Consider the following 17598-nt stretch of genomic DNA (forward strand, 5'->3'; position numbering starts at 1 on the left):
ATAGTGTGAAATAGGTCTTGTAGCCAGCTGATATATGATGGACGCTTGAAGAATTGCCAATCCCTACCCCCCCCCCCCCTTCATCCCACCTAGGCTGGCTGATGAGCGAAAAAGAACAAACCCCTCCCATATTGTTACAAAAATTGAAATTTTGTCATTAAAGCCAGTCTTTCAATCACTGGCTTGATTAAATCTTAGGAATAAACTGAACTGTACTGGTGCCAAAATAAAATGTGGTGCATGGTGCTAAAATTGACACCAATGATAACACCACTCTTGCATGCAAATCTTCATTGTGAAAACTAATGGGGAAGGGAGAGGGGAGAGGGGAGAGGGGGAGGGTCTTGACTCCCAGGTCCCCTTCTGGGTACCAGGGGTCCTGTGCTAACATGCAAACGTTGGAATAAATAACAGTTCCATTTGAAAGCAGAGTGTTTTCATCTAAAACCAATCAACAATAAACCAACACATAAATTGATGAAATAAGTTAAGGCACTGCTGATATTATATCAATAGTTCCATATCTTACTACATTATGGTCATTCCACTGACGATGAAAGGAGAAAGCTATTATTCATGTCAGAAAATGCAAACACATGCTGCTTCAAAGTATCGTCCCCTCCTAATCTTCCAATGTTTGGTGGTGTGGGTGGGATGGGGGGAGGGGGAGGGGGAGGGGGAGGGAGATGGGAACATGACCATAGTTTACTCCTCATACACGTCTCACATGAAAACATTTCACAGGTCAAATCCATGGATATTGTACTTTCCTAAACTCTCAAACAATGACCTGCATACCCTGTATATGAACTGGTAAAGTCCAGGTAAAAACTTTGAAACTTATGTCTAAAAATTTTCAAACTGATGACCACAGATACCCAGAATTGTGAGTAACTGTTGTATTTTTAAACTCATTCCCAAATACCTAAAATGAATATAGAGTTTAATCCCCTTGTGTTTCACACAGGGTAAACAGAACAAGTCAAACAACACTCCATTGGAACACTTACTACTTCAATTAGACGATTAGTATTGTGAACAGCCCCCCCCCCCCCCAACCCCACTAAAAATGGAAATTAATTTAATTAATATTTTATTTATTTTTCTTTTCCACTAAAGAAGCCATTGATGAGGCCGATAGGTTTAGAAGAGGCTCATCTGTATGTTAATAAGTCTCAGCACAATATACCAAGGGAAAACAAGTCAAGAGTCTTAATTTAAAAAAAAAAAAAAAAAAGTCCATGTGGAGGAGAAGTAAGATGCGCAGCAAATTGCTGGATATTATGTTAAAGAGAGTGCCAATTCAACGGACAAAAGTCGCCTCAGGAAAAAGCGATTTCCCTAATCGACAATTTTTGGTTCAAGTGGTGGAAGAAAAGCCACTAAATGGCACTCAGCTTACTTTTGGTCTTATCTGGGAAACCGGGTTGGTTTGGGCTATGAGGAGTTTTTTTTTCTTCTTTTTTTTCGTGACCGTTACTGCGCAATGTTTTACTTGAGGAAACAGTTCAATTCTCGCCCCTCGTGTCATCGAAACGGGATGGTTTTCGAGTAACCCTCAGCAGAATTGCAAAGCATCCAACAAGGACAATAATTTTTGGGGTTGTTTTTTTGGTTACTCATAAAAACATGCAAATAAAATTGTTTTGCAGTGACCCTCTTTTTTCTTCACTTTCTCTAGATATTTCTAAGTTCCCTTCATATTTCGTTAGGTTTCTGTATAATGTTTTGTGACATCGACTATAAAGGTAATTTCATAAATAGCAAAGAGAGAAAAAACACAAAAAATTATTGGTATAAAAAAATTGATAAATGCAGCAATAAAATGATATTTATGCTTATAATGTATCCTATAATCATAAGGAAGACAACCCACCATTTTCCCTAAAGCATAATTATCAAAAATGGAGTCAAATTTTCAGGCACATCTATTTCTTTTAAAATAAATTTGTGCATAATGATATTCTCTAACGGCTAATACAATAACTAATTTCAGCAAAGATCTGTGCAGTCATTATTATTTACTAAGCCCTCTATGTCACCACCATCTGAAATTAACATCTTGGAAGCACCCAACCCCTTATAGCCATGACCACCTAAAACCCCTGGATGTACCCTCTGCTAACCCTGTCAAGGTCCTCAAACTAACACCATGCAAGCAACCAATCCCTTACAGCCATCACCACCTAAACCCACCGGATGTATCCTCTGCTAACTCTGTCAAGGACCTCACACTTCACCATGCATGCACCCAACACCCAGCCATCCCCACCTCAAAGCCACACCGTGTACCACCTGATAACCCTGCCAAGTACCTCAAACAAACACCATACATGCACCAACACCTTACAGCCATCCCTACCTGAAACCATCTCCTGTACCTGCTAACCCTACCGCTTCCAACTAACACCATGCAAGCACCCATTCCTTACATCCATCCCCACCTGAAACCACCCTGTACTTCAATTGGGGGAAATCATTTTCTTTCAAACAGAGGGAATACTGCTACCTTTGTTTTCAGCTACGAATCACAAAAGACTGTCTTTGAGTTCATGAGAGCATTCCAACAAGTACAGTGGGTTCATGTTGGCGACAACCATCCACTCATTTCTCTGTCTACATACACCCATGGGGGTTTCCCTGTCACAAAAGTACTGTACATCTTTGGCTTAAAAAATCGGCAAACATTCAAAGCAGACGTCAAAAAACATTTTCTACATTTCTTTTATGGCAGGTCCTGTGGGATATGAAGTTATGAACCATCTCATTGATTAATCAATGGCCAAAAACTTGATTATTGGTATAAATCATAACAATAACATATAATATATGTAATAATGTCATAATAATATCAAAAAATATCATAACACAAATCTTAATAATTAGAGCCAGTAAGCTTCAATACCTCCAGCTTCGTTTCATTTCATAGAATCCTTGGCACTAATTATCTTTTATATGGCATTGGGGAAGGAGGAAACTCCTAGGTGTACTTTTTGTGGAGGAATAAAAGATGAGACTAGAACATATTTTCTGGGAATGTAAAGTTACTTCTAATTTCATTCTTGATGTTGAGTAGGCACTACTTGGTAGACAGAACTTTTTGTTTTCAAAACAAGACTTTTTTGTTTGGTTATAAACTTACTCTCAAACATCCCTACAACTTTCTAATTTTTCATGCGAAATATTTCATATTTCAACAGAAAACTCTGGGTAGTATTCCAAAGTGTCGCGTCCGTCCCAGTACGGTAAGGCAGATTTCGATGGTCGCGTGGCAGGGACGACACGAATAACATGAATATCCAGTCCAACAGAGAGATATAATGATTCGTACTATTTATTCCGCCGGATTGATCAGATTAAATATGTTGAAACCTATATAAGTAGTGGAATTTCTGGTATATTTTTACGTGCCTTCACACACGGACACCTTACACAGTAGAGGTATACAGTGAGACTGAAGTGGCTTACAAAACTGTCACACACGAGGCAAAAGACAAGTTACTTTCCTCCAATCACAAGTTTACGTTTCTGTCACAAGACAGCAGCAGCCAATCACACTACATATACGTTGAATTCCTGGAAATCATTTAAGGGATAAGTTAAACAGAGCATTTACATACATCTGCATATGTTAAATATACATGAGGGTTCACGACACTATAAGTGTATGACATAACACCAAGGGTATAGATTTCCTATCTAAATTTAAGTTTAACTTACAAATTGAATATTATGTATGTAAGAATAAGCCTAATCCTCCGATCTCCCTTCAAGAATTTAAAACTGCATTTAGTAAGAAGGATTTCATTTGCAGTCAGCGCTCTTTTTATAGGGTCTCATTGCTTGTTTGGGTTCCTGTTTAGTATTTCTTCTTCGTAATGTTTTGCTTCTCATTGTTGTGCAAGTTGCGATCGTTATAGTTGAATAGTATTATTGTACATTTTGTCTCTGCGGCTACACTGTATGTTTTGATATTGTTTTGTACTATTTAAACTAAAGCTAAAGAAAATATTAAATTGTTATGCAATGATTGGGTTGTATTGTAATATTAAAGAACTCACAAAATTATCATGTTTATTTGTATAAATGTCAAATGAGTCAATAAAAGAGATGAAAAAAAAAAATCTTAATAATAACAATAACAAAAATTATAATAACAAAAAAAAATAATAATAACAATCATAATAATAATAAATAATGGCAAGGACAATGTATGTGTCGCATGATTTGAACATTCAAAGAGAATATGAATCGTCTAATCACAGAAGGGAAGGATTTTGTCGACTAAATATGTATGTATATATATCAGCAGTAACCCCAGAGAAACTGATCTCATGCACTGATCTCAACCTTGAAATCAGCGGTTTTGAATTTTGACCAAGGAATGCGTCAGGTTTCAAAACGGTTAGTTAAAGACATTAATTTGAAGGATCGATACCGAATCCATGCCTACGTAAAATCCTGGCATTTAACGGTACGCTAGTACCAGAGCGGCCTCGGTAAACCTATAGGTGTGCTTCGGTTTCCTTTCTCGAAGATACAGAAGGAAGAAAGAGACCAAAGAAAGAAAAAAATCTGCTTTAATTATATCAGAGCTTAATGAAATACCATCCAGGGATATCAAATGCTTATCGGGAGTAGCATAAACACCTTCGAAAACACTTCATCGCACTCCAGAAATCAAAAGTTTTAAATAAAAAACGAAAAGTGTAGAATAGTTTTATTTTTCACTTTACTCTTCCATTTATTGGGGAGACAGAGGGATTCTCAGGAAGGTACCTCAAAAATATTGATTTATTTGAAGAAGAAAAAAAAAAAAAAAGAATAGGGAAAGCAAGAAAGAAAAAAAAAGGCTTAGAACTTTCTTTTTTATGATAATGTTGGCAGTATCATCATGGAAAATTGCTCATGGAAAGTTGAAGCTGGGAGTGGAGGTGGGGGTGGGGGTGGGGGTGGGGGTGGGGGTGGGGGGGGTGAGGGGGAATCTACGGTTACTTATGTGTAGATTGACCTTCGGAGATTGGTCAGGAACATCAGTAAATGTACGGTTACAGATGCAAGAAACATATTTTTTTCTTCCTTTGTTAATATTATAGGTTGCGAGAAGGGAGAGGGGTGGGGGGGACATGCATCCCCTATGTCCCCACCCTGTCCTTATGACCCAGATAAAATTCAGTCACAAAATCAGATCAGTCACGTACCCTCATGACAACTAAACATGTGGAGAAGTGATGGCAGTATAAGTTTACAGCTATAGTTTCTGATGGTACCAGGGGGGTGGGGTGGGGGGTTGGGGCAGGGGAAGGGATCAGAGTGGAGGGGTACCTCTAGGCACATTCTCCTTTCAGCTGTAATTTTCAATGTTTCATGCTTTAGAGTGGTCAGTGATGTTTAGTTTATTTCTTGTCAATCTGCGTGAATCTATTTCCCTCTCAATGGGTTGAGATGAATGTGTAAATGTGCTGAATGTGTAAAGAGCTCAAAGCTAGGTCAGAGTCTGTGAACTGGCCAATGAGAATTATGGAGAAATCCAAATATTAATGAAATATGCATATCCAGAATGTTAAACATAATTCACAGAAGAAAGAAATATACAGCAAGAAAGAGAGGAAAGAATGATCATTATGTCCACAGGCTAGACAAAGAAATCATACTTTGAATTAGGTGCCACAGAGGTTGCTTGATTTTCTGACGCAAAAGAGGAACTGTTTGTCTGTGTAAAACTTAACTTCACCTTTTTTTTGCGTCTCCTTACAATTATCAAAGTGAGGCTCCATCCCTGCCGTTTTCTTAAATCAAATCCTTAACCCAAAGTCGTTATGAATATCTGGAAATATTGTTAATCCAGTTCATCAAACGGAAAATTTAATTAGCTCCCTTGTTTCGACACTGACTGATGTTATTATCCGTTTTGCCTAAATAAATCAATACTGTTTGCAGGGAATACAGATGTTTAATGGTATTTCTCTAGATATATTTTCACTGTTTTGACAAAATACCTGCCATTGCATCAAACTTTAGGTATTATCAACACAAGTTGCTATTATGCCAGAAGCTTGATCTCCATGACAACAATTTAACACTACCAGAAAATATAACACAAAAACATGATTTGTAATATTTATCATTTTCAATTCACCCCTTGCTGACAAGGTTTGGGAAACTGAACATTAATAATATCCCACTTCATCTCCCACATCCTACACCCCCCAAAAAACAAAAAAACAAAATATTTAAAACCTTGATGAATGTGCTATTTGGTTAAATTTTAGTAGTATTCCTCTCAGTAAAGTGGTTTTTGACCATGCACCTACCCATAATCTGCCAAAGATTACACGTAGCGTTTTGAAGCATGCAGTGATGACATTTTTAACGTTAACCTTATTCATGTGAAGTCTTTGAAAAAGGGTCAAGTAAGACGCAGAAATGATATTGTCTATGTTAGCGACAACAAGTTATCATAAAATGTTAATTTCCCATTTCTCTCAACATGAAAACCTTCCCTCATCTGTTTCTACTTTTGGAAGGGGGAGGAGAGGGAGAGACGGAAGGGTTCCTTCCAACGGGAGGACATGTTATAGGAGGCTCCCAGGAGTTGAAGAGCAAAAAGTTGACATTGACTTAACACTTACTACTGATGATGATGAGTAGGAAGGTTAATTTTGTAACCTCAATGTCAAAAACTGACGTCTGCCAGTTTTTTCTTAGTTTTTATTTTATGATGTCACCGTAAACTACGGATATTGCTCCAAACACATTACGAGACGAGAAGCATCAACACTCTTCCCGTCTCTTCTTTAAATAATAAATATATAAGTGCCTGTTCCTTCACATTAGTCGTTTCCAAAAATAACTTTTCTGTCAGGATACCCTCTCGTCTGCCAAACCGTGCCCCTCCAGGATGTAGCTACTAGCAAGGTCCTCACTCCCCCCCCCCCCCCTCTGTCGTCATCATCTGCCCTGGGAGCCAAAAAAAAGCGGAGAAATACTTGTAACAAATTTTCCCAAATATCCACATTTACGAGCCCCGGCGACGTACGTGCGTTTATCGTGCCCTGCCTTTCGCCATGTGCTTGTACGTGTGCAGTGCTAAAGCTATGTACGGGAGTAGAGACTGTCACTATACTACTACCGCTTGGTCATTATCATCATTACATCTCTCTCTTCATCTTCGTCGGAACTGCTCCGTCCAGAGAGGAGTGTAGATAGAGTATCATGTTCTCCGCGTCTAGACGCGCACGGATCTGTCAACATCTGCTTAACGCGGAGATGGGAGAGAATCTCTCCGGGTGCAATTCAAAAAGGAGATGAATACGTGAATATTCATAGCCAAACACTCTCTGGGCATGTAGCGTGGAAAAATGTTATGTAGTCTCTGCCAGGGCATGTTTTGTCATGAATTTAAACCCTTCAAGTGTGTAAAAGGGTTCCTTAGGAGGCCCCAGTTCACCTATGTTGCCCCACGGGCACGAGGCTACCGTGACAATGCGATACAGGGGGAGAGAGAAAAGTCCAAATCTCAAGGGTAACTTGACTCAAGGAGATTAAATTTGAGACAATTATCCACAAAAAGGAACAAAAAAGCGGGTCAAAATTTCTGGATTTGGCAGGATTAAGAGAGCTTCACCTTCCTATGATTCATCACTGCGCGAGGAACGTGAAAGCCGAGCAGAACATTTTTAAGAAAGGAATATGCGAGTATTGAGCGGTGAGGAATAATGTCAGGATTTAATGTCACGTATCTCAAGGGATGAGTAAGCTCACAAATATAAAATAAACTGGTCAACTTTGGGAAATATTAATTTACACAATTATTTTTCAGCCAGCAATCATATATATGAATATATATATATATATATATATATATATATATATATATATATATATATATATATATATATATATATATATTAGATAATATATGATGTATAGTCCCTCAAAGATATAATTTATGCAGAATAGAAAAACAGTGGTTGCCAATGGAGTTAAAGATATATACACACCATTCCCAATGGTGCCCGCCCCCCTTCAACCCCTGAGGTAGATAGCACTTAATTAAACTGCCCGCATGTCTGACTGAGACCGGGATTATATGGATTGACATGGGGGGAAGGGGAGGGGGCAGGGAGGATAACAATTTAAGTAGGGGGGCACAATATTATTTGTGTCCAATTAACTTGTGAATCTTTTTCTACCCATGGTGGTCGTAAACATGGCAGTGGGAAAAGTTAGCACAGGGGGAGGGGGAGGAGGGGCTCTGGACCTGACTGAAGGTAAAACTAGTTTCAGGACAGAGGATCATTTCATATTGACCAGTTATGCTTCTTTTTTTTCGAAGTCGGTCAGAAACTTTTCCAAACGTCTGAGTATTTCTTAAAATAAGATTACAGTCATCTAAGCTACGACATTCTGCTACATTTTTTCACCATATACTTTTTAATATAGTAGTATAAAAAGCAAATTTTCGAAATTTCAAAAATTTTCTGACAAAGCGTTTAGAAATAATCTGTCACTTGTTGTTTACCTTATTCATTCAACTTCTAGATTAAAAATACTTCCAACATAAATTTCACCAAATAAAACAGCTGAAAACTGTAGCCATTACATGCTTCCAATTTAACTTGTAAGTTTCTTAAAAATTATTTCCATTCATCACCAAATCACAAATGCTCCGTACAAACTCATCAGAAATCAAATCTACTTTCTCATCAAAACTATTTTCATGAAATAACCAAAAATATGAAAATGTGATTTTCACTGTTTTTTCAAAGCACAACAGAAATGATGACATATTCAATCCTAGCTGAGCTTCATTGTACTTTTGGCATAAAATAAACCAAAATTGTCCTCAAAACAAGCAAACAACAATATACATATATAAATAAAAAAATAAAAATTATTCATCATATTCAAATTGTTCATTTTTATAGGCAGATTAAGTGGAAAATAATTTATAATACACAGAGAGAATTCCAGATTGTAATTCAATGCTTTGATACAGTTGAGAAGGAGAAAAATAATTAGTGCTATGTATCGGCCGACATTATCCCCTCAAATGGTTGAGTTTACAGTCTCTTGAAAAGGAGTAAACAGTCTTCTCATTTTTTTAAAAACTAAAAAAGTTACCCATTATTTTCCTCACTCCAAACCCCACATTTGTAAACCAAAATATTATGTTATTAAAAATAGACATTGCCCAATGCTATACTCAAAACTTCACAATTAAACCCAGCTGGATAAAACACAAGCTATCCTATAAAACCATCTGATCCGTCCATCTTAATCCACGATAAATGTTCCAACAAAACAAAAAACAAAGAAATATCTCCCCAAAAACAAGCAACAATGACCTGTTGAAATTTCATTTTCTTTTACTGAGACACCCAACCCTCCCCCCCCCCACCCCGACATTTTGAAAAGTTCACTGAACCAAAATGATGGGCGCGGGCGGGCGGGCGGGCGGTGTATCTCGTCTATGACCCTGACTGTGATTATAAAGCGAACGCACCATGTTGTGATCATTCCGGCACACTAATAGTTTAGTTCAACAGTTCATTACCACTGGCTTCTTCTCTCTGCCCGGCTACCACCAGCTGAATCTATTTCTACATGAATGAACATACGGACGCGGCGCGCTAGCCGTGGTGGAGAAAGAATCTGATCACATGTTGTTTTTTTTTTACACGATAATGGGGAATATAAACATACAGAGATATGGCCCGCTGACTATTGACTGGTTGAGCGTGCAAGTGCTCCTGTCTGTCACAGCGCATTAAAACCTGCCCCCGGAAACACAAGAGCTTAAACCTCATAGAAATGGCAGAGAAAAAGGCATTGTGTGCACAGCTTGGCATAACAGGAAAATGTTTTATAAGCATTAAATGTGGTTTAGCAGAGAAAAAAAAAGACTAAAAATATGGAAGGGAAGAGAAGGGGAAATATAAAGAGGTAGAGACATGGCTTGCCTTAAATACAGAATTGGTTTTATCTCCTGGGAGCTTTAAACAGACTTTGGTAAATGCACCGTTAATTAACGAGTAATATTTTGTCTGTGGTGCTGCAGGGGGTCATGCTTGCCATCGGTACAGTTTCTGAACACACAGAGCCTTGATATTCTGCGACATTATACGCTGTAAACCAGGTTGGGAAGCGAGGCTGGGGTACGAGGGGATAGGAGATTGTTGCAAGAGGTGCGTGAATGTGGAACGACGAGTCGCTAGAGACAATTTGATGAGATGGTGTTGGACTGGGAGGATGGAGCTCCAATACTGAAGTTAATTCTTTACAAAACTAATGGGAAGGGTGGTCTTGTGGACTCTGACGAGGGGCTAGAGGAGCATGTAGGGCTGGCAGAAATATGCAAGAGTCTGGAAGAAGGTAGGACCTGCAGAAACTGTGAGGGTCAGCCAGCGACGGGATACGGCTCAGAGAATGATACCGGAATGGTAAATGGGAATGGTTTATTTGAGAAAGAGAAATTCTGTTTCACGTCACAGATCTCACGAAATATGCACGGTTCTGGTTGTCACATAAAAGTACGTAAAATGGTAGTTTTGGATCCATTCTCACTTTTCCAGGCAATTTTTTTAAGCCATGAACTGTGAAATTCAAAACGACACAAATTCTCTATGGATTAGACCGAATGCTGTGCTGTTATCCTCATTACGTTAGTACTAGCAAAGGTCAGACGCTCAGATAAGATAGAAAGGGGGGGAAAAATAAGGAACAGGAATGGTCACTCCACAAAAAAAAAAAAAGTGTCCAAGAGAAGACTTGCCTCAATCTGTTTTATATTTAGTGGTGTTACAGTTATTACATTTTTAATACATTAGATATTTCTTAGAACCAGGACACAATGGTAAGGGGTCACCTATGCACTGAGAGGACATGTTTTTTTTAAGGTGACTATTCAGACACGTATTCCAAGACTAGCTCCAAATGGGCTGACCAGAAATGTGGAATATGATCTTGTATTTTACGCTGTGAGAGAAAATTGACACTGCTCTCAATCTGTCATATTGCTGGCATGTTTCTGGACTAATCAGTTTGCTAATAATGGGACAGGGGATTAACAAACATGGCCACAAATCAGTTTATCCTAAAACCTGCTGGCTACTAGCTAACAAACAGTTGATTAAATCTTAGGCTTCTTAAAAAGCCTTCAAATCACTAACAACCCCCTCCCCTCCTCCCCACAACCCAAAGAAAACAAGAAAAAAGTATGAAAAAAGAAAAGCATTGTAGATTTATATGTTCCCAGACCTTTTTTTTTTAAGAACTTTTGGTAGGAGACAGAAAATTTAATGACGACAAAATATGAGAAAAATTATATCCCTCCACTATGATGAAAATAAGTTATTAGTAGAAATAAATACTTTGTTAAATACAATTTTATTTATAGATGAGTGATGGAAGCTGTACCTAATACCTTCAGCATAAAGTATCTTTAATATCAGTGGTGGTATCAATAGATCAATATATTTCACTCTTAATTTCGGTTTAGTTTCGTGAATCCCACGATTTGTAATTGTCATTCCTGCTACCTGGACCGCTATTTATTGTCCCTTCATGGGGGAAGGAATTAAGGTGTATTTACCTCGGCACCTGACTACTTTTAACAAAATACCGAGGGCAGTAAAGCCACAACATTCCTCTTTGCGGGCAGTGCAGTACCGTCATGGTGAGCCAAGTTGTTTCAGAACCACTTGAAAGAAAAGAAACCCATACCCCTCTTCTCAAGAAAAAGGAACCCACCTTAAATACCAGATCCACGGACTCTGATCGACAACTCTTCAAAGCTGCAAATTTTTGGGTAGGTTTACAGGAAATCTGGTTCCTGGTGGGTTTTTTAAATTTACGGTGACCTAATGTTAGTGTCGTCGATCAGGGAACGCTAGCCTCTACACTCCACACTCTCACCTAATATGTAGTCAGAAGGACAAGCAAATGTAATTGCCCAAGTTTCGATAGTCTTCGAACTCTTATCACCGACGGCATTATAAGGATGAGGGATGGAAAATTGAGAAAGTTTTTGGGTGAAAAAATGAAAAAATAATAAATTTGGTACTTACATAGGGGCTCCTTCCCCATGGCTGGCTGCCCCAGCCCGTTGAAGTTGGTGATCTGTGAGCGAAGAAGATGAAAAAATGTTGTTTCCAAGAGTTCCCAATATTTCTTTTATTGCAATCTTTCTACAGTCAATTACGTAATTAATATCAAACAAGTTGCAGAGGACTTTTAATGCCAAGTATTCCTTTATACACAAAAAACAATTTATGTTTTAAAGAATTTGTTACGAGCTACGCCCTTCTGGACTTTTGATCCTGACTGCAGCTTTAACAGCGGTAAGAAATTACAAAATTTGGTCAAAATGTTCGATTTTCTTCCAAAATCTATAATTCTGCTTAATTACTTTAAGCAATCGTAATTAGTAGAAGATGGACTGTAAACCCTATTCTCAAAATATCGTTTGACGGAGCAAGCTTTGCCGAAAGACGTAGCAATCTCTTTTGTTTTTGCGTATCCTGCCCATTTACGTGATTACCATACGAATCTGAAAAAATGCTTCGTTAGGTGCTGCTGTCATCTCTGGACTTACTCTATTCCCTGTCGTGCTGATAAATCCCATTCCGAGTCTGACGGAAGGGGAAAATCCCGGGGAAATAACCAACAAAAATCTGACCACAGACAGCAGGCTGTGGTTTGCAAGGATATACAGGCAGCTCGGGGTAATCAGAGTGAAATTAAATGTTTCTCCCGAGGAAAGAAATGACACGGAACGGAGAGCCGAGCGCGTCCAAGGTAACTACCACTAGAGGCTGGATGTGAGAGAATGAGAATTTTTACCCAGAAATCATTGCCCTGTGAGATGACTCCCGAATTAATTCTCCACCTGGGGGGCATAACGAGGGGCCACCCTTGGACTTCTTCAATCCATGATTATTTGTCAGAACAGAGAGAGAGAGAGCCTTGCAATGAGGATTCATTCCGATGGGATCATGGAGCAGAGATGTTGGCTTCGTAAGTTATCAATACCAATCAGAAGACAAATTTGGCTAAAATGACCAACACGTTCGTTTTTTTTTTTTTTGGTCTCGGCGAGCTCCAACGGTTAAAAATGGACAATGCATAGACCGTGACATTGGCCAAAACATTGACTAAAGTCAACATGCAGACTCGTGCCATCAAATCTCAATTGATCGCTGACCCATTTGCGTTAAACGTCACAACCAGCTGTTAGGTACTCTATTAATTTTTAGCGTGATCTATTTCAAGCATGTATGATGTGATAAGAATATCCAATTCAAACCTTGATTTACAAGTCATTTAATTCAATGCAGAAATTTAATGCCACCATTAAATTGAAAAGCATTAGTGTGTTTTATTTGCAAGTTATGCCCAATACATTCAAGGATTAAAAGATGCTGTGAAGTATGTAGCACAGATTACATTTTTACATGCCTTTGTCTCTCCCCTCCCTCGTCCCTCCCCCATACCCTCCAACTCCCCCTTTGAATTGTTTATCAAACTGATATGATGCCACAAATGGCAGCAATTACAACATCTCTTAACATTCCTATGACTCTTGCCTCCCCTTCTCCCTCCCTAATCTACAAAGCCATACTGGATGCCTGATCTTCGAGAAAAAACACCTTTCACTTTCCTCGTACGGAATGAAAGACAAAACATCCAAGCAGTTAGCATTCCTCCTTTAATAATAAACCAGAGACGAACAATGCTAATGTAGTGCTCTCTCCCCGCGAACGAATAAAGTATACCTCGGGTAATCCCCCCCCCAACGTCTGTTGACCTTTGACCTTACTACATTCTTTTAAGCTAGACACAAAGCTTGACCAGTATCCCAGTCTCTGACAATCACAAAGCAGTAAATTACATTTGCTGAGAGCTTTCCTGACACCGTTGCTTTAGTTTCGGCCTTTTCCAGTGAGTTTGACATTATTCCTGCACACCTTCCAAACCGAGTTAGCACACACCATGATTGTCAGAGACTCGTTGAGCTGACGCCAAAATTCCCGGCCCCCTCGGAGTCAGAGCGAAAATTTACAAGTGTGAGGGTATCTGTAAGACTTTATGTCGACATATAGCTAGAAAACATTCGGCAAAGGGGGCCAACCAAAGTATTTAAGCTTTGGCTTAACCATATATATAGGCCTGGATACTGTACCAGATAAAAGTCATACATTATCAAATAGGATGGAAATATATGTTCAAGTAAACTAATTAAAGTCACACACAGAAGAGAGTCTTCATAAACATGGGTTTGTTTTAATAATTAAAACACTGTAATTTCCAAACCATATATACAGAAAGGAACAACAAAAAAAACCTAAAGATTCCATCTTAATACTGTGTACTGCTTTTGTGAAATATGTTAAAATCTAATGGAATATAAAATGGTTGCCTTTCACAGTCACTTTCCATTCGATTCACTGTCTTTACTCAGTCAAAATTCCACAGAATGTCTGATCGGTTAAACCAAAATACAGAAACAAACAAACACGTCAACAAATAAGTAAGCAAACGAAAGCAAATTTCAAAGCAATGAAAGGCAACCATGATCTTTTACAGATGGATTATCTAGCGATACTTTTTTCCCGAATGCTAACTTTAAGTTAGATTCCTGTGGGTCTGTGTGGGTCTGTGTGGGTCTGTGTGTGCAGTTTACAGTGTGGGACAGGTGACACAGGCATGATGTGGGACAACAATCTTGGGTTGCGTGATCCAAGGTGTTGCATGCAGAAATCCTCTGGTGAACAAGGCTTTAATATTGTGTCAGGAGAAAGTGTTAACGATGACTTTATGGCCCGCTCAAATTGGTGAAGATGGGGGTACAATTCTCGAATTTTTTGAGGGTGGTTCAGAAAATTATTTGTTTAAGGAGAAAGGAAAAGGAGAAGGGAAGGGAGAAGAAGGGGGCCATGACATGGACACTAAAGGGTAAGGAAAAGGAGAAGGGAAGGGAGAAGAAGGAGGCCATGACATGGACACTAAAGGGTACAGTAAACAATAGCCATGGGAGAATACTCTCAGCAACTTCAGAACCCTGAAAGTTTTCAATCATTAATAATCATATTTCTTCCCTGTCTTTGCAACTCGATTCAAAAGTTCCCATTGTATTCTATGTTAATGATTTTATTACATACATCTTGGCATGTATTTTACTGATTTATTGCACACAGAGTACTTGGCACTTGTACCTATAGACTGGCGGCGTCTTTTGGCTTCTAATTCGGACTGCATCACATTGAGATGATCAATTCACAAAGAATTAGATCTCACTCGTATTATACTTAACGAACAGCTGAACCACAAAGTTAACATGTTGCCCTCATTATCGAGGCACCCAGCAGATGGACAAATTCGGACTAACTATGACCTTTCGATAAAGAGCAACTGTACTTTAATGGTGCACTGAGATCCTAAGGTACAAAAAGAAAACCATGTGCACGGGGCATATTAGCAGCCGTTGTTTCCCGTTCAACTCAAATATTTCCAAAGTTAAGAGAGGCCGTTCCTTCAAACGAGTTTGCAGTTTCCGGAACGAAACAGTATTTACCCATTATGTGTCGGACGAATCAAACTACACCGAGTTTTAATGTAATTGCACTAACAAAGAGATATATAAATTAAATATTCACGTGTACGCATAGCAATTAAACTGGCTATTTTTAGAGATCCATTTATTGTGCAAGGGTAGGATTATTCTAATAGTAAATAACAGCAGTAAGTTGAAATGAATAACTTAAAATGAATAGCCAAATATAGCAGAAAAAAACTAAGAAATTGGTCACATGTTCCAACTTAGATGGACCCCCCCCCCCCCCCAGAGGCAGACCAAGCTGTCTCTGAAGACCTAGGACCATTCCTTGCTTGGTGCACTTTTTGAGGACCCCAGCCTTCACCTTGATCACCTTGGCAACCCATACTATAGTGGCTAACAATGTGGTTTAGGGCTCAGGGACCAGGCAACCCCCTCCCCCATTGAGAAAATTTTCTATGCTTAATTGCAAAACATTATACTTTGCAATTTCCCAAAAAGTCTATATGAGAGATTTTTTTCACTTCTTTCCCATAAACATAAACATCAACATTTTTCATTTCTTCCCAATTTTTAAACTACCCTCCAAATATTTTGGCAACCCTATGAAGGTTCATGACCCCAAGTTTTGAATACCAGGGATGTAGTATTAACAGTTGGTTGTTTAATGTTAGCTGTTCCAATTATTTCCCCCCTCTTATCCATCTATATTTAGCCTATTTTCTCCCTTTCATTATGGTCTGTCTCTGAAGAAGACCCTGCTCCAATTCTCAGGAGTAAGACCCTAGCTGATTTGATCATACACATACAGTAACCTACCAGTCTTTTTGGCTATACATTAAAAGTTGTTTATTAACAGCTTTTATCTCTCTTTATGAAACTGGTCAGTGATGTGTTCACATATCGATAGCACATTTTCACCTGGATTTTTGCCAGATAACGATAAGACAATTAAGATCAATTACTTTTACAGCCATACCATTCCATAATTAAGTGAAAAGTTTATATGTAATTAGAGCCAGAAGTTGCAGATAGCACATGATCAAAAGGATAAAACTGTCACATTTGTAGTTTTGCCTCTGAAGCAATTTTTTTTTACTTTGGGTCAACATTTATTTTAAAATCTACAAAATGCAAAATTGACTTCAGACATCCTAGGATTTTTTTTATTAACCAAAATGAAATTTAATCGGTGAGTAACTAATGAATTTGATTGGAACCTCAATATTTTGTCACCCAGACACTTCATATTAAATCCACTCACATATGAAAAACAAATTTGTACGACAAAAAAGACAAATGAAAAATTTGGCCATTTTTCTCCCTTTTTTTGTTGTAACTTATCAATATCAACACGGACACTGCTTTAGGGCATAAATATGGAAAACAAACCTTTTCCTTACAAGATTATTGAGAGCAATGGTCATCCGCATAATTCCCGAGATATCGAAAAACCCTATGACTGACTCTTTGTCCTTGAACTTCACTCACCCAAAAACGAAAAACATATATATATATATTGCATAATTGACTAACTTTTGCATCAAAAAATACAATTTTCAAGAGATGAATAATTTTCTCTGCTCGGTTGCATCCATTTTCAAACACATTAACCTTCCATTCATATCCAAAGAGGTAAATATATATTTATATATATTCTTTATATCTATTCCCCTGCTTCATCCAAGCTCACTGGTTGACTGCCCCCTAGGCATCTTTACAAACTGGTACCCCCATGTCAATATAACAACAGGAGCGAATCCAAACACAAACAATGCTAGTGATTTAGCCTGGATACAAACACTGCTCATGTGACCCTTGTCAATCGGGCGGCAGCGGCCGGTGCCCGATGATGATGCGATGCGCGATAAGTACTTTATAAAAGAGTCTTACCCATTACTTTGAGTAACATTCCCCTAGGTCATTTTCCATTGGGTGGCAAAGAAATACTTAATGGCTATTGTGTCAAGTTGGAGTTCTTACTCCTTTTTGCTTTTGTTTAACTTGCGTGGGGTGGAAAGGGGGAGAAGGAAGGGTTT

General features: G+C 38.4%; 1 protein-coding gene across 3 annotated transcripts in view; it reads right to left on the reverse strand.

Moving 5' to 3' along the window:
* Nucleotides 1-17598, reverse strand: part of LOC139973307 (uncharacterized) — a 253733-nt gene that overhangs the window by 67601 nt on the left and 168534 nt on the right. For all 3 annotated transcript variants that reach the window (XM_071979897.1, XM_071979896.1, XM_071979898.1), the window contains one exon: nucleotides 12072-12123. In XM_071979897.1, the coding sequence (XP_071835998.1) occupies nucleotides 12072-12090 (19 nt within the window). In that variant the 5' untranslated portion in view covers nucleotides 12091-12123. The remainder of the gene's footprint in view (nucleotides 1-12071; nucleotides 12124-17598) is intronic.

Source organism: Apostichopus japonicus, chromosome 9 (assembly GCF_037975245.1).
Source record: "Apostichopus japonicus isolate 1M-3 chromosome 9, ASM3797524v1, whole genome shotgun sequence".
NCBI classification, from domain to species: Eukaryota; Metazoa; Echinodermata; class Holothuroidea; order Aspidochirotida; family Stichopodidae; genus Apostichopus; species Apostichopus japonicus.